Source organism: Parastagonospora nodorum (assembly GCF_000146915.1).
Source record: "Parastagonospora nodorum SN15 chromosome Unknown scaffold_21, whole genome shotgun sequence".
NCBI lineage: Eukaryota > Fungi > Ascomycota > Dothideomycetes > Pleosporales > Phaeosphaeriaceae > Parastagonospora > Parastagonospora nodorum.
The window spans coordinates 280,842-304,584 of NW_001884569.1; the positions used below are offsets into that span (position 1 = coordinate 280,842).

Below are 23,743 nucleotides of genomic sequence, written 5' to 3' on the forward strand. Positions count from 1 at the left end.
TTCACACAAGACCCTGGGCAGCTCTACCTCGTCCTAGGCACCGATAACACCATTCAGATCACTCATATCATTTCAGGGCACAATGGTTGGGCCTTCAATCATTCATTGTCGTACATCTCCAGCTTCTAGCTGTTCATAACCACATGTCTGCTTCAAACCCTTGCACTCCTCCTCTCCATGTCTCAACTGCACCCTTATGCGGCAATGGTGACCTCAACCTCAACACCAGCTTCGATGTTGATGATGATCTGCTTGACAACTTCGGTGGGGGCGTGGAGGTCGATGAGGCGCTTGTGGATGCGCATCTCAAAGGTGTCCCAGGTCTTGGAACCCTCACCGTTGGGGGTCTTACGGGTGGTGACCTTCAGGACCTTGGTGGGCAGACGGACGGGGCCCTTGACGCGGAGCTCCTTGTTCTTGGCACGGTCGATGAGCTCCTGGCACACCTTCTCGAGGGACTTGACGTTGCGCGAGGTGAGGGTGATTCGGATCTTGTGGATCTTGGGGCCATCGCCGAAGTCCTTCTCGGGCTTGTCTATGTCGCTGTCAGGTTTGCGCATTGCGATGTGAGTGGGGGTGGGCCGTACTGTAAGACATCTTGTACGGATGGATGGGTGGTGTGGAGTGTTGTGGTGTTGGCGGTTTGGCTTGACTTCAGTCACGACCTGGATCCTTGATCACGGTAATGTGATGACTGTGTGGTTGATTTGCGACGGCGTTCGTGTCGTTGGATTTCTCCAGATCAAAATTCATCGAGCACTTGTGGGTAAATCTTGGCGCACTAGTGCTTGATTTGGAATAGTACCGGCGAGGTTCACGCCTGCAGCGACCATGAGCCATCATGACTGCATGACAAACAAGCGAATAGAGTGATTCACAAATAGTCTTTCAACTGCAGTCTCTGGATATCAGGCTGCATCAGGAAATCCTCTACCATTCCACCACAACTGTCGAGATAAACATGTCTCTACCCCACTTCGCGCCTTTCCCGGATGCCAAAGTCAGACAGAACATTCTTCCAGATGAGTGGCGGCTATACCTCGATTCATGGAACTCCCTAGCAGAACTGTATCTCCGATTACATGATCAGGAATTCGCAACGGCAGCATCTGACAACGACAACCTGACTACGTTTCTTTTGTCCTTCTTCCACGAATTGGCCAATGACGACAGCATTGCAGCGAGAGTCCAGTCACTGCGAAAGCAATGCTTTTTCCTACTTCACAGATCAATTTCGAAAGATGGAATATCAGCGAGTCTTTTGAGTTGGTCAGCTTTAGCAGATATCTGTCATGTCTACCCGAAGAGTGAGCAATTTCGTGCTTTGCTGCAAAAGCTATGGACACAAAAAGGATCCACTATTGAGAAGTCATTGCAGACCGCAAAGACTTCGTTGATCAGGAACCTGGAATCTAAGCGACCGGAAGAGGCCGAGAGTACACTGGACCGGGTCGCGCCGCTCCTCAGAGTGTCGCCGGATGCGAGCATCTACATGCTGACTGGATCCGACTTCCTCGATGCTCTATATGCTGCGTATCCAAATGTGCCGCCGCAAATGAGAAAAAAGTTGGTTACTGTTGCCTATCTAGGACTCACGGCCGTTTTAGAGGGGCCGAAACCCAATTTCTCGCTCTTGTCAGATCATCTGTACAGTCTGAAATCCAGCGAAGAGCAAGAGCAAAAGAAAGCGCCTGGAAAAAACACACTTGTTGCGGATCTCGTCACCAATACTCCCATACTTGAGAAGATCAGAGAAAAGACCACTGTCCCCGAAGCGACACGAGCAAAGAATACTGCAGCCTCATTGAGCGCATTTCGCCAATCTAACATAGCACGGCCAAAGCGAATAGTGCGGCGGAAGGTCGACAAGGGTAAGGCTCAGGCTAAGGAGGATGAATATGGCCATGAGGCATTCACTGGCGAAGTACATGTGCATCGGATGAGTATGATTACTCAAATACAGGATCTCTTTCCAGAGCTGGGTGGTGGTTTCATTGTCAAGTTACTTGATGAGTACAACAACGACATCGAGCAAGTTACCGCGTATCTTCTGGAAGACTCATTACCACCATACTTAGCCGACGCTGATCGTAGTGAGCAACTGTGAGTCCTCTACTGAAACCTTGAATCCCTGTAAGCCTTTTCCACACCATACTAATACATCCAGACCAACACCAAGTACACCACAACAGCCAGTTGCACCTCCGAAGTCGAGCCAACACGTGCCCGAACGCCGCAATGTATTTGATAACGACGAGTTTGACAGGCTCGCAGTTGACACATCTCGCCTACACATCGGTCGGCGGGGCAAAGATCTCACTGCAGACAAGGTCCTATCAGATCGCAGCAAAGCACCCGCCAAATCTTCGATTTTAGCTGCACTTGCAGCTTTCGACTCAGACGACGACGAACGCGACGATACTTACGACGTTGAAGATGTTGGTGCATCAGTCGACAATGCAACAACAGGACCGGACGAAGCGGATGCCGATCTTCGTGACAAGAATGAGGAAGCGTTGTTCCGCGCATACACCATGACACCAGAACTTTTCGGTCGTGACTCCGAAACACGGAGGGGCAAGCCCCGCACTGCGCTGAAGAGTGAGACTGGAATGACCGACGAAGCGATCGAAGGATGGGGGATTATGATCGGTCGTGATCCCAAACGTTTACGTCGCCTCGAAGCCAGATTCTCCACTTTCGCTGGCCAACAGCGCGAGCTTGCACCTACCTCATGGCGCAACAGTCCCGCGGGATCTGGCGACGAAGCTGGCGAAGGAAGCGGTGAGCGTGGCGGTCATCGCGGCCGTGGAAGAGGTCGAGGACGAGGCCGCGGCGGACGTGGCGGTGGGGGTAATGTCGCAGGCCCTGTCGATGACAAGACCACACAGGTGGCACGGCAGCGTAAAGATGCGAATAAGGCTTCGAGGGCCAACCACAACCGAAAGGATCAGAGAGGGAAGAAGCTGGCGAGAGCTGGCTTTTCGGGGTAACCGACGGGAACCATGGTGTTGGGTCCGGGTGATATGGGCAAGGAAGAACATGGTCAAGCGAAGTGATGGGGTCTTGGTGTGGCCGGCTTGAAAGCTCGATAGCAGCGCCGGGGAAGCATAGACGGAGCAACATACTAGATGCGGAATCGATTGACAAACCCTCATTCTGCTGCTGCGCAATGCAGTGTCTCGGTACCGACATATATCGAGTCGTGGCTGTTCTGAGCAGGGTGAAGTGATCCACGTAAGCTGACCGCTCATTATGCTAGTTCAATATATCCACTAGGGCCATGGCAGCAGTGAAGGTGACATTGAACTCGCTACGCCTTGCAGAACTCCGCTTCGAATGTGTTGTATGTGACATTAGATTGCAATAAATTCAGCTACAGTTGTTGATCATGTCGAGTCTTTCTACTAGACCATCTCTTATGTTGCAGAAAGTGGACGAAGCAGTGGCTGGTAGCGCTGGGTACAGTCTCAATCGAACTGTAAAATGGCAGATTGGATGATGGCAAAGTCAATGTGCACATGCTACTCTAATAGACTGATATTATACACTGCTTGACATCGCATTTCAGCTTTGTCTTCAGACTCATGGAGCAGGTCTACTGTATTGCTTAACAGCCGATATCTCTGGCGACTTGAATGCGTGTATGTGGGCGATGCCCAAATTCAGCGCCAACTGGAAGATTTCCACAACACTTTGTAACAGGCTCCTGTGGTTTGCGTACTTCTGCCGTAGTCGTGGCGCATGATCTCTAACTCTACGTTGTACATATCTAGCATGTTGCAAAAAGCCCTTCATTGGCCATGCACCTGTCGCTTCCCCTTGCATGCAAAGTACCGAAATGAAGCAATAAACGGTCGGGTAGCATACCTACCACGCGGCCCGGAATGACCTCCACGACCAGTTGTCACCAAACACGCGCATCCTGATTTCCAAATGCATGCCTTCGCACAATCACAACATCTCAGGATGTCCATCCTCGGAGACGACTAGCATACCCCGCATACAGTTAGACATCCCACTCCCTTCCATGGTACACTTTCCCAATCCCCCATCATCATCGCCAAACATCCCCAAGCGCATCGTCTTTAGACCCACCCAGACCCGCCGCTATCCCCAATCCCGTAAAGCTTAGCGAGACTGCGCTCGCTTCTGGAAACAGGGGTGAGCGAGAAGAAGCATTTGCGTCGGTAACGGTTGCAAGGGTTAGCGACGTCCTTTCTCCGACTGTTAGTAGCTCGGACATCGTTGGGGTGCGGATGGATGATGATGATTGATGATGTGGATGTGGATGTTTGCGGACAAATGCCCCACTTCGCGAGCGAGTCCAACGTTCGCTTGAGCCTGCACTGCGCGGTGAGTTTGTTCGCGTGGGTTATGATGGTACAGTATGTAGTAGGAATGGGAATGGTGACGTGCGTGGTGGAGATTTAGAGATTTGAAATTGCGGATAATAGTGCCGATGGAGCAGCTACAGTTTGTACATGTGTAGGTGCGGCGCGGTCCAAGCCCAACAACACGGTGCTTGGTTCACCGCCACATGTTTGACGAGCTTCCTACTAACACGAGACTAAATACCAAATGTCACGATGTCTAACACAGACACACGAAAGCCGAGGCAGCACATGCTCGTTGGAATATTGTATGTGTGTACATGTTCTTCCATCGCGTGTACATGTTATCATTCATAATCCGGACCTATGAGAGTCCGCGTCCGGATCAGATCTTCCGGTTCCCATCCTTGTACAGCCCTATGTGTGTTCGCCAAAAGCTTCCTCAAAAGACCAAATTCCTTGAAAATCATATGCAGGATAGCCGAGCACAATGCTTAGCTTATGTTCTTCGGCCCAACACTCGAATCATAGGCGTGCAGGCATTTGTGCGAGATATGTTGGAGCCGAAGGGAATTGCCTCGACCGATACTCAGATCTCCTCAGTAGGAAAAGAACGCCGACCCTTTGGCAAAGTGTTTCGTGGAAGAATTGGTCTTGTGCCTAAACGAGATATCGCTATATGAGAACATAGATGCAACCCTTAGCGTAGCGAATAATCAAGGTGATGAGTAAGAGATGCGGCGTGCTGGGCTGTTGTCACACCAGCTCGTCTAACATGACCGCTTCATCCGGGTGAATGTCGTGTGCCATGCGATGCACAAAATCGTTTGAGGTTCGGGTAATTGTTGTCATATCTGAGCAAGGTCGTTGAGTGCGTATGAGAGTGACCTTCGTGCATTGAGTTCGTTGATACCCTGGTTCGGCCGATAGTGGTGCGCCACTATGCCAACAATCGCTCTGTATGTCGTGTACCTAGGTCCCAGTCAGCATGAGGAGTTCGGTCTGACTGTGTCGAAACTTACATCAACATCCTTGCCTTAGTGCCATCGGTGCTTGCGGGGCGTTCTCCAAGGCCCTCGAAGAACGCGTCACTGCCATCATTGATGCCCCCACTCATAAGTGGATCGCCCCATATGACATTGGAGAAGCCAACAAGACCTGTGACTTGTCTCGTTTGCTCGTTGATGAGCACATTGTCTGGCTCGCATACATTCAGTGCGACTAGCCGCGGTTGGGTGGCCTCGTCGAGGAAGTGGCTGTTCTTGCCTACATAGTATCGAACACTATCATACGGGACTGTGACTAGCATATCTTCTCCGTCTCGTAGTATGGCTTCGAGAAGGGCAAGGAAAGCTTCTTTCCATGTGTTGCATCCTCTCTTCGCGAAGACGCGGTGTGTCATACCGAATTGGGTGGCTGAGAGAGCAGTAAGTATACCGACGTGAGCTCCCAGGGTCCGATCAATATTCTGTCGCTCTCTTGTCGTCAGGACGGGGGCCATCTCGGATAATCGCCGACCTGGTAGGTAACTCATTATCAGATAGGGAGAGCCTAATGTATTGCCTTGGCCATCGTATTTTATCACTTGCGGGACGGGAAGCCGTGTGTACTCGTGTAATGTCTCGAGTGTTGTTCGTTCTGTTTCCAAGAATTGTTTTTCATGTCGAAGAAGACGTATGTTGGCTGCAGGTGCGCATTTCAGGACCAACGAGGCGCCATCTCCGAGTCTGGCGAGGTAAATTTGTTGAAGCCATCCCTGTAGACATTCGACTTGCTGAACGGTGATCTTTGATGAGCGAAAGACGGCGCGAATAACTCTTTGTATACTTGGAAAGTCGGGCGAGGTAGAACTCGCCCGTGATGATGCTGAAGATGAAGACGAGGCTGAAGAAGCTATCGACGAAGGTCGCGTCAGCCGACCGGAGTATTGCCCACGGCTCATTGTGGTGAAAGGATATACAGCAACATCTAGGGGCGGAAGGTGCATTATGAAGTCTTTCGATGGGCTAGACGCCACAGCAGAGGAGCGGAAGGCTTAGCGAGATTATGCCAGAGAAGGTTTGGTGCTTATGATATCCATTAAAGGGCCGTTCCGCGGTTTAAAAACCTTTATAGAATACGTTCGTTTTGCATGTTGTAAGGATCACATATCGATCGAGCTGATTGTCTATCTCATGTTGGTGGAGTTGTCCAAAGAACTGCATCCTCACCGAGCAACACCGAAGCTCGTGTCCTTTGGTACATGTCATGCTTGGGAGAAAAAGGGATGCATGGCGGCGAGACTATTCGTCATGAGCACCCGACGAATAGTCACCCGTAATTGACAAAGTTCCAGATGCGCCACAGATCGCATGGCTTTCGTTGCTCATCTAGTTCATCGCAAATAAAAACAAAGCGTCCTGCAACAACGGGGCTTGCAACAAGCGCTTCGTCTAATGTCGAATGAGATTATAAGGTATATATTACCAGTGAAGAGTACGCGAGAGGCGTTCAGTGCCTGTTAAGACTGAAGCCTCAGCACTCGTTAAGAATCGCCGCATCTGGCTAGTAGCTCCGATGATATTCGGTCCATGTAAAGGGGATTGGATGCATGACCTACGCAAGGAAGCGTCCAGAAGCGAACACGACCACGCATCTGTCTAATGACACGTAGCGATGGAACCTCACAACTAGGAAGCGAGCCGGTACTTCTGCTTTGATCGTAGGGGTTGAAGCGCGGTGATTGACACTAGGGTGAAAGGCTGAAAGGCCAGGTTAAGCGAGGCAAATCCAAGAGTTGTTTCAGATCTCATTGCGCGGATTTCCAAGGTTAAGCCTGTCAAACACCGCGTCAAAGCGCCCTTCCATCCTCTCGTTCCAAGTGGACCCGGGACACCCCGCCACGCACATGCTTCGATGATGATCCGATGGGTTGGAGACGACCGTGGCAGTACGCTATCGCGTGTCAGACGTGCCTTTTGGATCCTGGCGCAGCCCCCACATTGCCATACGCCGCACCCAAATGCTTGGCTATCTCCTTTGGAAGCCACAATAGCTAGATTCAGAGCGGTGGGCGCTCTCAAGACACCTACAGGCGCTGGACTCGATTCAAGAAACGTTAGTTTCAGCACGATGGTCGAGCATACGTTCTCCAGCTCATTCATGTTCTTCGACTTTCAAGTTAGTCGACGAGTCTACGTGATTTTCGATTTTAGCGTTGCCCGATGAGTCGGTCTTGTTGACGTGCGGTTGCTGCTGAAGCTCTTCAAGATTGAAACGTTTGAGTTTCTCGAAGTCAGGGCCAACAACGCTCATGCCCACAACATTCTGTTTTGTTTCAGCAACTGTGAGGATCGGAGTGGCTGTTTCAAAAGCATGCGTGGTCACACATGTGTGGACATACCTGGTAGATCTCCACGAGAATAAGTAAGTCGTAACCTCGAAGATCGACCTTGTGTCCAGGGCCGACTATAGCCGCAACCGTCTTGATGACATCATTTCGCAATAATTCTTTGTTGTTGCGAATGGAAGGTCTGATGGCAAACTATGGCATCACATGGCGTTAGCATATGTTTCGCGGATCCGCACCCGACTCAACTTACCTTCCGGGCTGTTTGATCCTTTCCATGGAAATGAGGCGCCAGGACTTTCTTCGCAACAGCCTCGAGACCCTTCACAGTGGCCTTCTCAATTGCAGTAATTGGCGTCAAGCGCTTCACATAACGGCAGTTCTGCACCTGCACACCGGCCGCAGTGTCTTGGCATATCTTCTCCACGAAGGCAACCGGTTCAACTGGCAGTCGGGTTTTGAAGAACATCACTGTATACGTTAGCAAGCGGGTCCAGTGAGAAAGCGTCCTTACCTACAACACTGGGTGTCTAGCTTGACCGGTCTGAACAAGGGTTTGATGATTGGCTTGCGGATATCCGCAAGCTCTTTCTTGATCTCAGCTTCAATGTCTTCTTCCTCGGTGTCAGAGACGGCATCTGCCGCAGCGCCGTTCGTCTGCTCGGGTCCGTAAATTTTCGTTGCATACTATGACATGACCAGGGTTAGTCCTTCTGAACTTCATGCATACTCATATGAGCAAGACTAGTACTACCAACCTCCTGGAATAGATCCCGCAGGTCGGCAACGGACTTGGCTTCCTTATTCATGGCGCACGTTGCCCATATGCCAGTGTCGCCAGGTTGAATCACCCGATGCTCCACTACACCTTTACGGCCCGTATCCCATTGCTTTTTACCCTGTGGTGAAAGTCAGCATATGCGTCTAGATATAGCTGCAGGACGATAATGGAAATACGCGGCCAAGATATGCCAGTCCGATATTCTTCGTGGTCGCACGACCAGAAGCAACTTACCTTGTGTCTTTTGTTATCACCACCCTTGTCTCGTTCGCCCGGAACGGCTTTCCTTTTGTTAGAGCGGGCATCCATTCCCACGCGTCAGTTGTGATTTCAAATCTTTGTGAGCGCACCGTGGGAGGTAGTGAGAAGTTTGGCAAGTGCTAGCGGGCCGGAACTAAGAACAGCCGCCATGCCTATTCTGGCGACTAGCGTCCTATTTCCACCACCTCTGTCGCAGCCTCACACTCGGCTGGGACGCAGCCCACAACCATCGTCATAGATTGGACTATGGATCAGTAATCTCGTTCGGTAGTGCATACACTTGGGAAGCCTACGCGCGGCTCGAAACTCATTGGATCCTGACAGCACAAGACACACAGACACAACAGCGGCCAGCATGCAGTAGGCAGTACTGTCATAATCCCTCGACATTATTCCCGAACGTGTAATACAATTCTCTTGATACCGCCGAACGTACCGCTGGCGCTGTCAGATATGCGCTCTTCTCCACAGGACCGTTTCATCCATCGGAACGACAGATTTGTGGCGTACCCGACATGTTGGTTCAGCATTGCTTTTACACACAGATCGGAGGACCTCAATAATCTGCTTGGAGAAGTGAGCCGGTTTTTCTTGCGACATCGGCTCTTACATGCATGTTCAACCTGGGCAATGATGCAATGATGCAATGATGCGGCCTAGAAGAGTCTTCAAAGCCGCGTGAAGATGAGTTGGATGGCACAGTAGAAAGCCTGCTATGCTTTACTTCATTCAATTTTCTTATATCGCCTTCGGCTGGGATATCTTCCTATGGTGGGTTATATTTTACTTCATCCAACCATACTTGCCCTTTCCTACCGCCTTCTCCAGCCCCGTCATCTCCTTGCTTTCTACACCAAGTAGCCGCTTGTACACACCTCCGCCCCCTCCCTTGACCAATTCAATCCTTCTGATCCTCACATCTTCCTGACATCTACCCTCAAGCCCCACCTCTCCCGCTATCTTGGCATCACCGATACCACTAATCCACATCTTCGCAACAATCTCATCTTCTTCGGCATTCCACTCAACGCTATGTTTACGTCGATGTATCACTAGCACGTCTTCTGGCACCTGATCCAACTGTTGCAAATGAAACCAGCGATCGGAAATCGCTCGAGCAGACATGGACAGGGAGGCCATTTCGAGTGCGATGGCCGTTGAGGAAAGGCCGCGACGCTTTCCATCGATGATATGGCCGTCGAGCTTGTCCGTCCAGTACACGAATGAGCCTTCGCGGGCTTTCTTGAGCAAGTAGTAGCGCTGTTGACATGCGATAGCAGAACGCTCGAGAATAGGGGCGATGTCTACAAAGCTCCTCTGCTCGATGTCGTACATGCGGAGGAGCTGTTGGTCATGAGCAGTGGTCCAGCGTATGTGTGTGCGGGGTCCGGGCATCGTGGCTGTATTCGGTAGTGTATCTCGTGGTTGAATTGGTTTCCTGTTGGGTCTTGGTGGATGCGGCTGGGTAGATCGGGCGCCCATTTGTGCTTGAGAAGGTATATCTGGCACTCGGACGGTGTAGCGCGGGCGGGTGTTGTGAGTGAAAAAGGCATTGATACCTTGGACGTTTGGTGTACGTAGTCGTTGTGAAAGACTATCGGCACTTGGGGAACCTGTGCGTAAGCCACTTAGCTGCAGCTCGGACGGATGAGAAGACGCTGGGAGAGCTCGAGAATAGTCGAGAGACAATGGAGAAAGAGATAAGGCATGCATTGGACTAAGAAGATACAATGAAGCTTCATGTTGATATTCGAACATAAACAAGCAATCCCGGGGTGAAAACACATGCAAGATCTTTCAAAAACGCCCAAAGAATACTCGAAAGCCCACCAACCTACTCCATGGCATCTTCTACGCCTGTATTAGCTTGATTCTCTAAAATATCGTTCTCCTGCATAGCATATTCCTCCCCAACCCTCTCCTCAACATCTTGCTTCCCTCTAACATCCCAATCCAACCACTCCCCCATCTGTACCTCCTCCCCTTTCCTCTCTTCACCCTCCTCTTTCTCTATCCTCTGATACACGCGATCCACAACCACCGCCACCTCCTCTCTCAACCTCGTCCTAATACCCTCCTCTTCCTCCCCTCGCCCCCTCCCAGTCATCATTGCCCTGTCAGTCAGTTTTACCCTGGACGCCACCTCCTCTCTCACCTCCTCCAGCACCTTACTCCTCACATGCCACCACCCGCCCGTCCCACTAGCAACAACACACCTCCCGACCCGCTCCTTCGGCAGCGACGCCCACTCGGCGACAAGATGCGCGCCGACATGTTCCTTTTCTATAAATCCGCGAGTCACGCCCATACTGCGGGCAGCCGCATCCTTCATCACAACGAAGTACATCTCTCCGAATTCGAAAAGTATGCCAAATCGGTCGAAGTCTAGCGTGGGCGTGGGGTCATCGACATCTGACAATATGTCTTCGTAAGCCTCAGCAATATCTTCGGAGGTGATGAGGGAGGTGAGGGGGTCAGAAACGCCGATGCTGGGGGAGGGGATGAAGGCGGCTGCGTTAATAGAGGTCGTGGATAGGGTGTTGAGGTCATGGCTGAAGTGCGGGAAGAGGGTGGGTGTGGAGCGATCGGTGCGGGTCCAGAAGTAAGTTGTGGGCGGGCCTTCTGGGGAGGGTGCTGGTGGGTTGTTGGAGGCCATGGAGAGAGCGACTGGGTAGGAGATAGGAGGATCGTGTGTGTTGGGATGAGAAAACTTCGATGGAGATTTGTAATGGAAGTTTCTGTCGTTGTTTACATATGTCGCGGGTGCGAATGCGAGAGAAATTTTCTTGAGTAAAAAGCTGCGTTGCGTGTCTCTTACTTCAGTCCGGCACAACATCAACTCAAGTAAGTGAAAGACCGCGGTCATGAAAAGAAGTAATTGAAACAGGTGAAAGGTCTGCGACAAACGGGTTGCCTGTTTGTTGTTTGTCGTTTGTCTTACCCGTATTTTTTCGTTGCCAGGTGGACTTCAGGTCCACCACCTGAGCACACAATTACTGCCCATCTATCAATTATTGCCACCCCAAGAACCCACCACCACCGCCGCCGCCATGGAATACATCTATGGCGAACCACCCCAGAGCCCTCCGCCAAGGCCAGACGCCGTCCTCGCAGACTACGACCACGACTACTACAAGATATGCTGGAAATCGAACGAGGCGGGCGTGGTTGTTATACCACCAGGTCTCATTAGGAAGGACGACCTAGCCAAACTCTACCCCGACGTCGTGAACGTATGGAATCCCGTGAAAAAAGAGGCGGCGAAAATTGAGAAGAACTTCTTCCAATTCTGCTGCGAGTTCTACGGGCGCCTACCCGACGGCACAAAGTATATGGCGAAGAAAAAGAACGACCGCGGCGTCGACTGCAACCAGAGCCTTAGGCCGGGAATGCGCCAGCACTGGGGTGAGGTTAAGAAATGCGCGACTCATCCACAGACACAGCACAGTACGCATGTTTGTAAGGGCTGCCGCGTGAGTCACTATGAGCAAGTAAGTGCTACTTTCGATCGCGGAGTCCTCATGGCGCAGGGTGCGCGCGTGTTGGTATGTAGAGAATGCATACGCAAGGCGAAGAGGAAGAGGGGAAACCACAATTGTATCTGTGACACGTTATGGATGTGCTTTCGGTGCCGGGAAGCGGAGTTGAAGGAGTTGGCGGGGGCGAGGAAGGAGTATGTTGAAGGATTTTGTGGGAAGTGCCGGCAGACAGGCAATCTTGTCGATAAGCACGAGATTTGCCTACACTGTGACGGGTGGAGGAGTTATGCCGGCGATCACGAGGACTTGTGTGATACTGAGGAACAAGAGGTGGAAGATGGAGACGAAGTGGTGGAAGATGGAGAAAAACAAGGTGGATGAGAAAGCGAAGGTATACATTCTTCTGTGCCTATTATGGGCAACAAGACTAACGACCGTAGAATCATTAGACACATGTTTGGGGTGCAATGACGGCAGATGGGGAAGAGATGTATTCTTCTGTGCGTGTTAATGAACAGGACTGACCCACCCAAGCTCACAATCAAACACATGAAAGGAAAACAACGATGGAAAGATTACCAGTCAGAATGTGAGATCTAAGATTGACTGTATAAAGATGGTAATGGACGCAAATGAATACCTACAGGTGGAAACCCAACGGTTTGTCTGGGCCCTTGCCATCGTGGTCTCGCTTGCCGTGCTTGATCTCATCATCTGCGTCGCGTGGAAACTGCACTCCCATAGCCTTCATCATGTTACCCGCTGGTCCTGCCATACCTGCTTGTCCTTTGAAAGCTTTAAGCATGTTGTCCGCGAGATTGTAGTCTTCATCTAGTATGTCTTCGTCTTCGTCGTCTTCTGCATCAGATCCTTCCTCCTCGACCTCCTCCAGCTTGGCTTTCCCTTTCCCTTTGCTGTCGTTGAGCAGACCTTTGCCGTGTGCTCGTTCAGGCTTAGGGTTGAGATCAAGGGCGCCATGTCCGAAGAGCTCGGCCTCCATAGCCTCAGTCAGCTTCTTGATCTCCTCATCTTCTTCTTGTTCTGCATCCTGCTCGAGCGCGAGAATGCGCGCTTCATCCGTAAGCAATGCCTTCTCGGCAGCTGGTAGCATCATAAACTTCTCGTATGAAGCTTCGTACTCCGCATACTCAGCATCGGCTTCTTCGTCTTCACTAGCATCATCGGCTTCCAGTTTATTATTGGCGCCAGATTTACCCTCCGATCTGCCTTTGGGGCCGTTCTTGGGTGAGGCCTTCGATCCATCCGTACTCTGCCCACCTAGGGGCTCCTCGTTGTCGGACTCATCTGTAGCAGGATCTTCCCAGCCTCTTCCATCGGCATCGGAATCATTGTCGACATCCATGGGATCGAGATCGGTGGCTCCTTTGTGGTCAGCCTCGTCGTCTGCTAGGAAGGCATTGAAGCGCTCAACCATCTTCTTGAGGTTGTCTTGCGCCGTCTTATCCCCGAAACCTTTCCCGTCACCACTACCCTTGCCGGCAAGTTCTTTCTCGAATTCGGTAAAGTCGATGTTCAGCCAACCCTCGTCATCATCACGCTTTGGCCATGCTGCAATGTCCTCGTTAGTGGGCAGAACATCGTCGCCATTCTCTAGGTCCTCTAGTAGTAGGTGAATTTCCCGGACAGGCTTGTTCGAAGCGAAGAGTGAGTGGGACAGCAAGATTTGCATGCCTGCAGCTACCTTCACGCCAATTTCGGCTTTTTCTGCTACGTGCCCGGCCTTTATGAGCTGCTCCAAGGCAGAGTCCCATGGTGGTGGTGGGCTCCATTGTTGTCCTAGAAGCTGTGCGTATAGGACCTTTGTAAAGCGCACGCTGATCTGTACAAAATCGTCTGGCGGGAAGATGAGTGGCATCTTGGACTTTTCTGGTTGCAGGAGTCGGATCGAGATTGGGTCGCGCAAGTAGAAAGCTTCGACTACAGGAGCAATGTATGAAGGGTTCGTGTGTAGAATGTGGGCGACCTTGCGCGGCAGGGGAAGAGTCGCATGATGCTGGTTCTCTGCTATGGCCGCAGGGTAGTTTTCTAAACGATGAAAGGCCTCCTTCTCCACCTTTTGATAGTGTTGTGGTCGGGCTGGAGCCTCGTCTAGAATCCTCAATGCTTCCAGGATGGTCAATGGAGCTGGTTCGACCTCTTGTTTGCCTAGAGGCACAATGAGTAGGCGGTGGTAGTTGATCCAGACCCTGTTCTCCGCGATCTCGGGGTTCAACCATTTGGGCAGGGCGTTGGCTGCCTCAATAAGTAGGAATTCACCGTCTGTGTCGTATATACGAATCCAGGCATCTTTGAACTCTTTGCTCAGCTCTCTCAGAAGCCACACGACAAGCCACTCATCTGCCACACTGTCGCCGTAGTTGGTCCGTCCTTTCAGTAGCCAGCGCCCTTCTTCACGGATGAGCTCAAGCTTCAGCGACTCGCGCTGCCATATGTACTCTCTCAGGAATTTCTTTTCTAGCTGCTGTAGAGAGCGCTGAAAAGCCTGTAAGCGCTCGCGTGTTTGAATGTCGGAGAGCCTCGTGTCTATGATGTAGATGATGTACTCGACCACATCGTCTGGGAGTTTCTTGGGAAAACCATCAAAACCTTCTCCGAACCATTTCAAGTCGTCCTTGGGGAAATCCATGTCGAATTGAAGTTGCTGGTCCTAGTGATGATGGTTGCTCGTCCAGACTGGCAGGCGCGCTTCCTCGGGGGTGGTCAGCAGCTACAACTTTGGCGATGCACCATTTCAAGATTTGCTCCCAGACTTGACCAAATCCAACACGAGCAGAGTCTTCCCGCGCGATGGCAGGCGGCGAGGTAAAAGCGTGACTGCGGAGACATTTCGCGGGTCGCCCCTTCTGGCTAGCGCGGCGAACATGCGGAGTGGGCCCAAGCGCTTCCGTCTGTTTACTTTCCAAACATTGACCCACCTTGACAGTGCAGAACCGCGACCTCGTGCCAAAGAAGAGAGCACGCCCAAAGCCCTTCTCTGCCCTTCACTCATGCCATTCTAGACGACATTACATACCACCATGGCTTACGTACCCGGCACCCCCCAGACCGAGGTCGGCGACACGACGCGTTTCCACGGCGAGCAATTGTCATTCAGCAGAGAAGAGTCGTTCCAAGCACCACCAGACCGCGACAACCTGTTCAAGAAGTTGGGAGGCGCACGAACCCCGCGGAATCCGCTGGCCACTATGCGCAACGCCAACGCAAGGAACGAATTCACGCCGATGCTGAAGAGCGCAACCGCGAACCGGACGCGACAAGTCAATGGCCTGCTGGATGGAAAACTCACAACACCCGCCGCTCTCAAACCAGGATTCAGCATGAGCAACACGCCACTTCCCGAGGCCAGCTCGTACGACATACAATCGAGTTCGTTCGCCGAATCAGTCGATGGCCGCACGCCTGTGCCCGACCCCAGCTCGAGCGCGATGAGCACGCCAATGGCATTGCCGAGGCGAGCAGAGGGCGAGATGGACAACGGCAACGGCAATGTGCTTACCTTGAGGGAGCAGGAAGCTGTGAGTACCCCGCATCCAGACAAAATATTTCGACGCGCCTAGTACTTGCAAGGCGGGTATTTATGCAGACAACATGCTAATATCTATCACAGCGCCTCGAGCAGATCGACAAGGAAAACTTCGGCCTCAAGCTCAAGATTCATTTCCTCGAAGAAAACCTTAAGAAGATGGGCCCCGAATTCAACATCCGCGCACTCGAAGAAAACATCAACCTGAAGTCAGAGAAGGTCACAATGTCGCGCGACATCAAGAAGTACTCCAAAGATCTGCAAATGGCCGAGAAGGCGCTTGACGAGTACAAACAAAAACTACACGAATATGCCGACAAGATAAAGAGGCGGCATGCCGACGAGGGCATGCGCGAGGAAATGGACGAGCTCCGACGGCTGGCCGACGAGCGCGCAGACGAGATCCAGCGCCTGGAGGAGAAGCTGGACGAGGCACGCAGCACTGAGGACGAACTCGAGAAGGTCAGCGCCGAGCTGGAAAACAAAGAGGCAGAGTGTTCACGGCGTGATCAATTGCTGGACGAGCACGAGGAGCGCATCGAGGAGTTGGGAGAAAGAGCTCGAGAAGGCACAAGGTTCACAATCAGACGACGAAGAGAAGGATCGCCAATTGAAGGAACAGGCTGACAGGATCGCTGAACTCGAAGAAGAACTCCGCTCGCTCAAACAGGCCCAAGACACCGGTCTGGCAGAAAAGGAACGTCAGCTAGAGGAACAAGAGGAAAAGCTTGAAGACCTAGAAGAGCAGCTCCGCACCGTTGAAAGCGCGAAGGATGCAGAGATCGAGAAACTCCAGACAAAACTAGACGGTGCTGCGGACGGAAAGGACCAAGAAATTCGCGAGCTGGAGCAACAGCTTGACGAGCTCGAGCGGCAGCTCGACACCACCGAAGACCAGAAACGACACGAGTTAACTGCCGCGGAAGAGCGTCTCCGGTCAGTAGAACGCGAGAAGGATGCCAATATAAAGGAACTTCAGCGCCGCATACAAACCATCGAGAGCGACAAGGAGGCAGAGCTCGATGCGATACGAGAGCGTCTGCAGCTCGCCGAATCTCAAGGTGACAACCAGGTCCAGCTCGCACAGCAATCTGCAAATGACGCTCGTCAGAAGGTGGTCGAGATCACGCGCGAGAAGGGTGTCGAGATCGAGCTCCTGCAAGCTCGGGTCGACAGCGCGGAAGCGAAGGCTGACGAGCTGGACGACTACCGCAGGCAACTCCAGGACGCCATGCAGCAAATCACACGCTTCCAGCGCGAAGTCTCATCTTACGAACAACAGGTGCAACAACTTCGGCAAACTATCAACCAGAAGGATCGCGACCTCAGCGGGATGGACAGACTCCGTCGCGAGCGCGATGATGCTACTCAAGAAATCACGGGCCTTCGTACTACTATCACAGGCAAAGATGCTCAAGTTGAAGCTCTGAATAAGGCCACAAGAGAGCGTGATGCGCTGTCACGGGAGCTCGATAGTTTGCGTCGCGACCGTGACAATCTCGTTGCGAAATTGTCCAGCAAGGATGAGCAAGTAGAAGCCCTGCGCAAAGGCAACAGCGATCGCGATGGATTGGTCACAACCCTTCGGCAAGAGCGCGACGATGTCGAGCGCGATATGCGTAACTTACGCTCGACCATGTCTGGCAAAGACACGCAGATCGAGGCTTTACAGAGGGTCACCCGTGAAAGAGACACTCTGTCGCGCGATCTGTCAAACGTACAGACAACCCTGCAGGCACGCGAGCGCGACATCTCGAGCCTGCAAAAGAAGATCGATGCTCAAGAAATAACTCTCAGTGAGCTTAAGCAGCTTAAGAGTGACTTGAGCGACCGAACACGCGAGCTTGACACAGCGCGACGGACCATATCAGAACGCGATGCCGAGCTTGATGCCCTAAGAGATCATGCCGACGAGCCCGGTACTCAGCTTGACGTTATGCAAGATCTTGTGCGCAAGCGAGACGATGAGCTAGAAAATCTCCGAGATGAACTCAATGCTCAGAGAAGCGAAGTGGACCGCCTCCAGCAATTGGCAGAAGAGCGCCTTCAAGCTCTTGAGGACCTCCGCGACACCGCTCGTCTCGAGAAGCAAGATCTCGACGATGAGCTCGAGGCCCTGCTCGAGCAAGTTGACGAAACCAACGAAGAGAAAGCGTCTCTCGAGGAGAAGATTTCTGTATTAGAGTCTATGATTCGCGAGAAGGAGAACCAGAGTACTGCTATCCAGACCGAAACGCGAGCGGCACAGCGGGAACAAAAAGCTGCGCTCGAAAATAAGATCCGCGACCTGGAGTCACGCATGCGAGAGAAGGATTCACAGCACCGCAAGCTCCAGACCGACGCAAAGGCTGCACAGCGCGAGCAGCAAGCAGCTTTGGAAAAGCAGCTTCGCGACCTGGAGGCACTGTTGCGGGAGAAGGAATCGCAGCTTCGCCTTCAGCAAGCCTCGTCCAAGGCTATACAAAACAAGTCTCACCAAGATGCCATTGACCTAGATGAGCAAGCCGAAGCCCTAACCAAGCGCCACATCAAGGAGATTAATGGTCTCGCTAAACAGATCCAATACCTCCGCGCGCGTTGCTCGCGAGCTGAGGGCTTCCGCGAAGCACTTAGCTACCAGAAGCGCTTCTTCCTGATGCAGATTCAAGTCTACAGTGAATGGTTCGTCTCTCCACCTCTCTATCTCAAGCCATCTCATACTGACATCATTGTTACAGTAATCAACAAGACCTCAACCTCATTTCGCAAATGGGTATTACTCCAGACATTACCATCCACGAGCGCCGACCGAGACTCAAATCTGCAGCTTTGGCTGTCATCGCGGCAATCAGAATGCAGAAGCTGAGCGAAGGCTGGGCGGTGAACAGGAAGATACATGATCAATTGAAGCAGAAGTTGGAGAGTATGAGAAGGTCGAATGGAGGTGGAAGGAAGAGTGGAGGGCTGAGGATTGCGAGATAAACAACCCGTGTTTGGGAAATGAAGTTTTGGTATTCTTACGCATAGCTAGGTGTTTCGGGTTTTGGTTGGGGGACTTGGGAGCGGCGTTATCGTCAACGAAATTGAACGCCTTGATTGTGTTGTCATCGCATGAGCGAATTCAAGCGAAGTGCTCCAACCTCCCCACCACGCGCCACTCATTGAAAGCACGACGATATATGCGCTGATTATTACACAAGGATCTCAGGTTCATCGAAGATAGTAGTATATAAAGTGCTGACTCAGATGCATCGCGGAATTCGGTAACCGGTCATGCTCGCTTCCCGACTGGAACCAGAAGTAGTCAAGCGTCGCCTCTTGAACGTGAAATGCAACATGTGTGCAGTCCAATTCTCTTCATCGCATACACCATGGACAAGTTCGAGCAACAAGAGGAGCGGCTGCTCGAGCGCGAAAGCAGTGATGATGGAGAGGAGATTCGACAAAGGAATGTAGAGGCCAGTGGCGTGAGGAAATACATCCCAGCAATTGTCCTCTGTCTACTCGTCGTATCAATAGTCTGGAACGTAGTTCTCGTCGCGAGCATCCAGACTTTAAGTACGCAGAAAAGTCACATATCAGACTTCGGTGCGTCCATTCCAATTAACCCATACTTCCCCAACCTACTAACGACTCCCACTGTAGCAGGTCTCAAAACCAACACACCAATCCCCTACAAAATGCACACCCCCTTCATGTCCCCAAACCGCAGCATATCCGACCCCCTCTGGACCACCCTCGACTCGCATCCAATTCTAATCGCCCTCTCGCAACCATACATTGCATCCCACGGCCTCGCCCCCTCCGCCACATGTCCGCAAGACCCGTCGAAACAACTCTACCAAGTTAAAGCGCTGCATCATATCCACTGCCTCGTAAGCCACTACCCCCACCCCCAGTATGGCTCTTTGCTGATGTGTGGGCAATTAGAAATCCATACGCATGGCCTACCTCGATGCGTTGGAGGGTAGGGAATCCATGCCTCCGCAACATGTGGCGCATTGTTTGGACGTACTTAGGCAGGATGTTATGTGTGGGGCGGATGATACGCCGACGGCGTTTCATGGGCATGGGAAGAAGAGGGAGGGACAAGAGGAGAGGATGTGTAGGAGTTGGGAAGGGTTGGTGGAGTGGGCAGGTGGAGAGGGTAGGGGGGGATGTTTTGTGGGAGGGGGGTGAGCGTGGATAGTGGTTGATTAAGCTGATGAATTTATGCGTGTCCGATTTGTCAGTTCTTTTGGATGAATGCAGTGATGTGGATTGTGAATTGTGAATTGTGTATGCTCAAAAAGGCTCTCGCGCCCTTTGTCTATATCGCTTTCATATACCTAGACGGGTACGTAGGTGTTCCCCAAAGCGTTTCCTTATCTTTTGGCCAATCTAGTAGTCTTGTGCTGCACTACTTGCGTTCGACTTATTTTGCACGGGAAAGGCTAGGCAGCTTTGTGACTTCGGGTGAGCTCCGACTACAATCCTGATGGCTTGCCATGCATTTCTTTTCCGTATGTTCGTGTTCGAGTTCCAGTACGAATTCCTCCGATAGAAGGAAGTATAAGGTGTCCAGGTGTGGCTGGATGAGATGAGTGAAGGAAAGCGGCGTGACTGCGCGTTGACGCGTTGTTAGCTCCGACGCTAAAGTTACCTCCGGATGCTTGCCACTCTCGCAGCTTCGTACTCCACTGCATTCACCATCATTTTCCACTTGCGATCTCTCGTGAGTAGACACAGTCCCCAAATGCAAAGCTAGGCAGTCGCACAAGCTCTCGCTGCACACATCGACATCATCAACCATGCCTCTGGGCTTTGAGCGCCTCAATGAGCGCACGCAGCGACCAAATGCGCTGATCAACTTCATACGAACGATACCAGGACCTTCCTCCTCCACCGCCGAGAACATCCTCAATCGCGTAGCAGCGGTATGCTACCCCTTCATGAAGTCGAACATGATCCTCGTACAAGCACTCGAAGAATATCCCTACAACACCGAGTTCGTTGGCCGCAACTTCAACGCCGGAGAAGTTATCCAGCTTGTGCTGCGCGATCGAAATGGGAGGTGGCTTCCACAGCGCATGGTGGAGATGGTCATGGTGCATGAGCTGGCACATTGCAAGCAAATGAACCATTCCAAAGCATTTTGGAAGGTGCGCGATGAGTATGCGGTAGATCTGAGAGGCTTGTGGGCGAAGGGTTACACTGGGGAGGGTATGTGGGGAAGAGGAAGAGGTCTGGATACGGGAGCGTTGCAAATGAATGAGGCAGATGCAGCAGACATACCGGAACATTTGTGTGGTGGCACATACGGAAGACGTTCCGGGAAGAGGAAGCGGGGCGGCAAAGACAAGCCGACACTGTCATACGCAGAGAGGAAGCAGCGCCGCATACTGAAGAAATTTGGTGCAAACGGTCAATCTTTGGGTGCCGACGACGACACTAAGGTCAAGCTGGAGGGCGGCGTACCTAAGAAAGGCAAACCTAGGGTCGCTGGCAGTGCGCGCGGAAGAGAGCTCCGAGCTGCAGCTGCATTGGCACGATTTGAGCCTGTCAAGAAAGAAGAGGTCACAATCAAGAAGGAGGAATCCTCGTCTGACAGTGAGACGGAAGACGAGTCGAGCGAACAAGACGCAGCTGTAGACATTGATGGCAAGAAGATGACTGACGACCAAGGTCGGTTCTTGATTAAGATCTGCGACGACGAAGATGATCAAGATGGCAACGCGCGTCGCGAGTTCGATGAGATTCAGGGCATAGCACCACGTAAGGCAGCGAAGACGACCGCGCCTAAAGCGAAGACAGCGACAGCTAGCTCAAAACCACCGCTGAAAACAACACAGACGAACAAGGCGAGGGCGAAGCCCGTCGAACCGCAATCAAAAGGCACGAACGAGCCATCTTCGAGCAAGGTGGTACACTTGGACGAGGTCTGGAAACGGCGGCCCAACCCATCGTCGAAAGACGATACGAGTAGTTCAAGAGTACAAGCACCACCTAAACCTACAGCCTGCATCATATGCTCTCTCGAGAACGAGGGTGCAGCACTTACGTGCGCCGCTTGTTCACACGTCTTGAAGCCGGACTTTGTTCCAGACCACTGGGCATGTGATAGTGCAGCTTGCGAGGGTAGCGAGTACCTCAACTCTGCGGATGTTGGAGCTTGTGGCGTTTGCGGTGCGTTGAAGGCGAAGGAATGAGGACTTTTGGTCATTTTACCAGATGAATTCCTCGGAGCAGGGGCTCCACTACTTTGATTTCGCATTGGGCGCGGCATACTTACGACTTTATGATTTGATACCCTTAGACTTGCTTTCCTTGAGCTGCGGCTAGTATTGGCACAACAATTAAATTCTCATGAATACCGCCTTCAATTGACGCCATATACAAACCCTACCCATATGCAAATGTTCCAAACGAGTTCAGGATGATGTATCGTATGTTTATCTGGTAGTCGTGGGGCCTTCGTGAAGTCCATGGGGTTACATAAGCACTGCCAGCCAGGGTCCACGTCAAGCCGGCAAGCATTGAGCTTGCTCGTGTGGAGAGCTCCAAACAACGTCACTCATCACACGACCGCCTCACCACCACACCACGGCCTCTTAAGTCACGCCCCAATCTCGTGAAAGATACACAAATCCAAACTCCCAATTACGCGACCGCAATGGCGTCTCGCGTCCTCCGCCCGGCGTTCCGCGCAGCTACCGCGGCCCGCGGCTTTCAGACCAGCGCGGTTTTGAGGGCAGACGCTGTTATTGCGCCTGTTAGGAAGCCGGTTGGTGCTTTTAGGGGAGGGTAAGTTTATTTCTAGTTTCTTTGGAGGGCAAAGAAGAGCATTTTTGGCTGTCGCGATGACGACAGCGATGTTTTTGCCTACAAGAAGCATGCCCTACTTCTCGAAAGGATATGGAGAGACTATTAGGACTCTGGCTAATGATGTGTAGATTGTTCGGTTTCCTCACCGGAGCGACGGCTTCCGGCGCTGGCATGTACTACTATGTCATCGACGAATACCGCGTATCGAACCAGCTTTTGACCGAGGACATCTACGTACGTCTACCTCCACTTTGCGTTGCTCAGGAAACAATTGCCACGTAGACGATGGCTGACATAAACACAGGCTCTGCAGTCTGCGGTACAACGGATAGAAGGCTACGTCAGGACTCTCGAGGAGAAGGTCGACACAAGGAGGAAGTGAACATAAGGACAGATGCAGTAGCAAGCGGCAACTGAACACCGTTCGCGCGAAAAGCAAATTGCGACAAGAGCGATGCATGGGCACACGAGCGCCGGACTGGCATGTACGGGGCATGTATAATATATCCTGGAATTCTTCTTCTCCAATCTTTGGTCAACGATGCGCTGGTATGGAGAGTTTTCGAAACCTGGCAAAATGCTACGAGCTTCATTTCGAACTGATCTTACATTGCAGGTCTTGCTGTGATTGAGCTGATGCTGCCGCCAGGATTCGAAGACAGCAGCCCAGCGTGGACGGGAGAGAACTCTTATGATTGAGGGCAACAACAATGACGACTGCAATGACACCACATGCCCAGTTCGTCTAGAAAATCGACAGGTGTTCTGACATCTAACACTACTGAGTACTCAGGCCCAGGGCGTCCTACCCGACTTGCATTCTCGGCTTCAGCTTGCGTCGCAACAAGACCTGGAAGCACTATCAGGGAGGGGTTATAATCTCACGTGCAAGCCGAAAAAATTTAGATATTTACGGTAGCGTAGGAAAGCATTGATGATGTCTTAACACGGCTATATGGCTACTACTGTCAGGAGGTAGCTACTTCCTCGAGGAGGAATGAGTTAGCCTTGGCACGACCACCCACCTCCACAAACCAAAGCCACTTCTTCTTCCTTCGCTAATGAAACGCTTGTACCCACCGCCAGTCCATCCGCGAGTAACTCCGGCCAGGTCGCCAAGATCAATAGGGCGATGCCTATCACGATGCAAGCCAATGAAACGCAGCTACGCGCCACTACCGGTGAGACGGGGCGGTTTAAGGCGGTGCATGCTATTCCACAACACCAGATCCA

At 52.0% G+C, this 23,743-nt stretch overlaps 12 protein-coding genes across 12 annotated transcripts; 6 read left to right on the forward strand and 6 right to left on the reverse strand.

The window, feature by feature from the left end:
• Nucleotides 1–81: 81 nt before the first annotated feature.
• SNOG_12064 (hypothetical protein) lies at nucleotides 82–729 on the reverse strand. The gene is made up of 2 exons (XM_001802245.1): nucleotides 588–729; nucleotides 82–535 (listed from the first exon to the last, which is right to left on the reverse strand). The coding sequence occupies exons 1-2, from the start codon at nucleotides 595–597 to the stop codon at nucleotides 195–197; spliced, it is 351 nt and encodes a 116-aa protein (XP_001802297.1). The 5' UTR covers nucleotides 598–729; the 3' UTR covers nucleotides 82–194.
• A 232-nt stretch (nucleotides 730–961) lies between these two features.
• SNOG_12065 (hypothetical protein) lies at nucleotides 962–2,993 on the forward strand (the record flags this gene model as incomplete). The annotated part of the gene is made up of 3 exons (XM_001802246.1): nucleotides 962–1,943; nucleotides 1,977–2,103; nucleotides 2,267–2,993. The coding sequence occupies 3 exons, from the start codon at nucleotides 962–964 to the stop codon at nucleotides 2,991–2,993; spliced, it is 1,836 nt and encodes a 611-aa protein (XP_001802298.1).
• Nucleotides 2,994–4,607: 1,614 nt separating this feature from the next.
• SNOG_12066 (hypothetical protein) lies at nucleotides 4,608–6,321 on the reverse strand (the record flags this gene model as incomplete). The annotated part of the gene is made up of 2 exons (XM_001802247.1): nucleotides 4,608–5,306; nucleotides 5,357–6,321. The coding sequence occupies 2 exons, from the start codon at nucleotides 6,319–6,321 to the stop codon at nucleotides 5,183–5,185; spliced, it is 1,089 nt and encodes a 362-aa protein (XP_001802299.1). The 3' UTR covers nucleotides 4,608–5,182.
• A 1,585-nt stretch (nucleotides 6,322–7,906) lies between these two features.
• On the reverse strand, nucleotides 7,907–8,471 carry SNOG_12067 (hypothetical protein; the record flags this gene model as incomplete). The annotated part of the gene is made up of 3 exons (XM_001802248.1): nucleotides 7,907–8,133; nucleotides 8,181–8,349; nucleotides 8,421–8,471. 3 exons carry the CDS (start codon nucleotides 8,469–8,471, stop codon nucleotides 7,907–7,909), a joined length of 447 nt encoding a protein of 148 aa, XP_001802300.1.
• A 1,016-nt stretch (nucleotides 8,472–9,487) lies between these two features.
• On the reverse strand, nucleotides 9,488–10,099 carry SNOG_12068 (hypothetical protein; the record flags this gene model as incomplete). Its single annotated transcript, XM_001802249.1, has 1 exon — nucleotides 9,488–10,099. The coding sequence occupies one exon, from the start codon at nucleotides 10,097–10,099 to the stop codon at nucleotides 9,488–9,490; it is 612 nt and encodes a 203-aa protein (XP_001802301.1).
• Nucleotides 10,100–10,538: 439 nt separating this feature from the next.
• Nucleotides 10,539–11,360, reverse strand: SNOG_12069 (hypothetical protein; the record flags this gene model as incomplete). The annotated part of the gene is made up of 1 exon (XM_001802250.1): nucleotides 10,539–11,360. The coding sequence occupies one exon, from the start codon at nucleotides 11,358–11,360 to the stop codon at nucleotides 10,539–10,541; it is 822 nt and encodes a 273-aa protein (XP_001802302.1).
• Nucleotides 11,361–11,754: 394 nt separating this feature from the next.
• SNOG_12070 (hypothetical protein) lies at nucleotides 11,755–12,564 on the forward strand (the record flags this gene model as incomplete). Its single annotated transcript, XM_001802251.1, has 1 exon — nucleotides 11,755–12,564. One exon carries the CDS (start codon nucleotides 11,755–11,757, stop codon nucleotides 12,562–12,564), a length of 810 nt encoding a protein of 269 aa, XP_001802303.1.
• Nucleotides 12,565–12,823: 259 nt separating this feature from the next.
• Nucleotides 12,824–14,830, reverse strand: SNOG_12071 (hypothetical protein; the record flags this gene model as incomplete). Its single annotated transcript, XM_001802252.1, has 1 exon — nucleotides 12,824–14,830. One exon carries the CDS (start codon nucleotides 14,828–14,830, stop codon nucleotides 12,824–12,826), a length of 2,007 nt encoding a protein of 668 aa, XP_001802304.1.
• Nucleotides 14,831–15,221: 391 nt separating this feature from the next.
• On the forward strand, nucleotides 15,222–18,688 carry SNOG_12072 (hypothetical protein; the record flags this gene model as incomplete). The annotated part of the gene is made up of 4 exons (XM_001802253.1): nucleotides 15,222–15,719; nucleotides 15,812–16,189; nucleotides 16,221–18,388; nucleotides 18,445–18,688. The coding sequence occupies 4 exons, from the start codon at nucleotides 15,222–15,224 to the stop codon at nucleotides 18,686–18,688; spliced, it is 3,288 nt and encodes a 1,095-aa protein (XP_001802305.1).
• Nucleotides 18,689–19,077: 389 nt separating this feature from the next.
• Nucleotides 19,078–19,677, forward strand: SNOG_12073 (hypothetical protein; the record flags this gene model as incomplete). The annotated part of the gene is made up of 2 exons (XM_001802254.1): nucleotides 19,078–19,264; nucleotides 19,352–19,677. 2 exons carry the CDS (start codon nucleotides 19,078–19,080, stop codon nucleotides 19,675–19,677), a joined length of 513 nt encoding a protein of 170 aa, XP_001802306.1.
• An 819-nt stretch (nucleotides 19,678–20,496) lies between these two features.
• On the forward strand, nucleotides 20,497–21,894 carry SNOG_12074 (hypothetical protein; the record flags this gene model as incomplete). Its single annotated transcript, XM_001802255.1, has 1 exon — nucleotides 20,497–21,894. One exon carries the CDS (start codon nucleotides 20,497–20,499, stop codon nucleotides 21,892–21,894), a length of 1,398 nt encoding a protein of 465 aa, XP_001802307.1.
• Nucleotides 21,895–22,235: 341 nt separating this feature from the next.
• Nucleotides 22,236–23,107, forward strand: SNOG_12075 (hypothetical protein). The gene is made up of 3 exons (XM_001802256.1): nucleotides 22,236–22,489; nucleotides 22,639–22,744; nucleotides 22,815–23,107. The coding sequence occupies exons 1-3, from the start codon at nucleotides 22,359–22,361 to the stop codon at nucleotides 22,890–22,892; spliced, it is 315 nt and encodes a 104-aa protein (XP_001802308.1). The 5' UTR covers nucleotides 22,236–22,358; the 3' UTR covers nucleotides 22,893–23,107.
• Nucleotides 23,108–23,743: the final 636 nt, after the last annotated feature.

Bases quoted from the DNA above. Each gene is read 5' to 3' on its own strand.
- SNOG_12075 (XM_001802256.1), top strand. From the start codon at position 22,359: ATGGCGTCTCGCGTCCTCCGCCCGGCGTTCCGCGCAGCTACCGCGGCC. The intron at 22,490-22,638 runs GTAAGTTTATTT...AATGATGTGTAG, and splicing joins GTTGGTGCTTTTAGGGGAGG to ATTGTTCGGTTTCCTCACCG. The intron at 22,745-22,814 runs GTACGTCTACCT...ACATAAACACAG, and splicing joins TTTTGACCGAGGACATCTAC to GCTCTGCAGTCTGCGGTACA.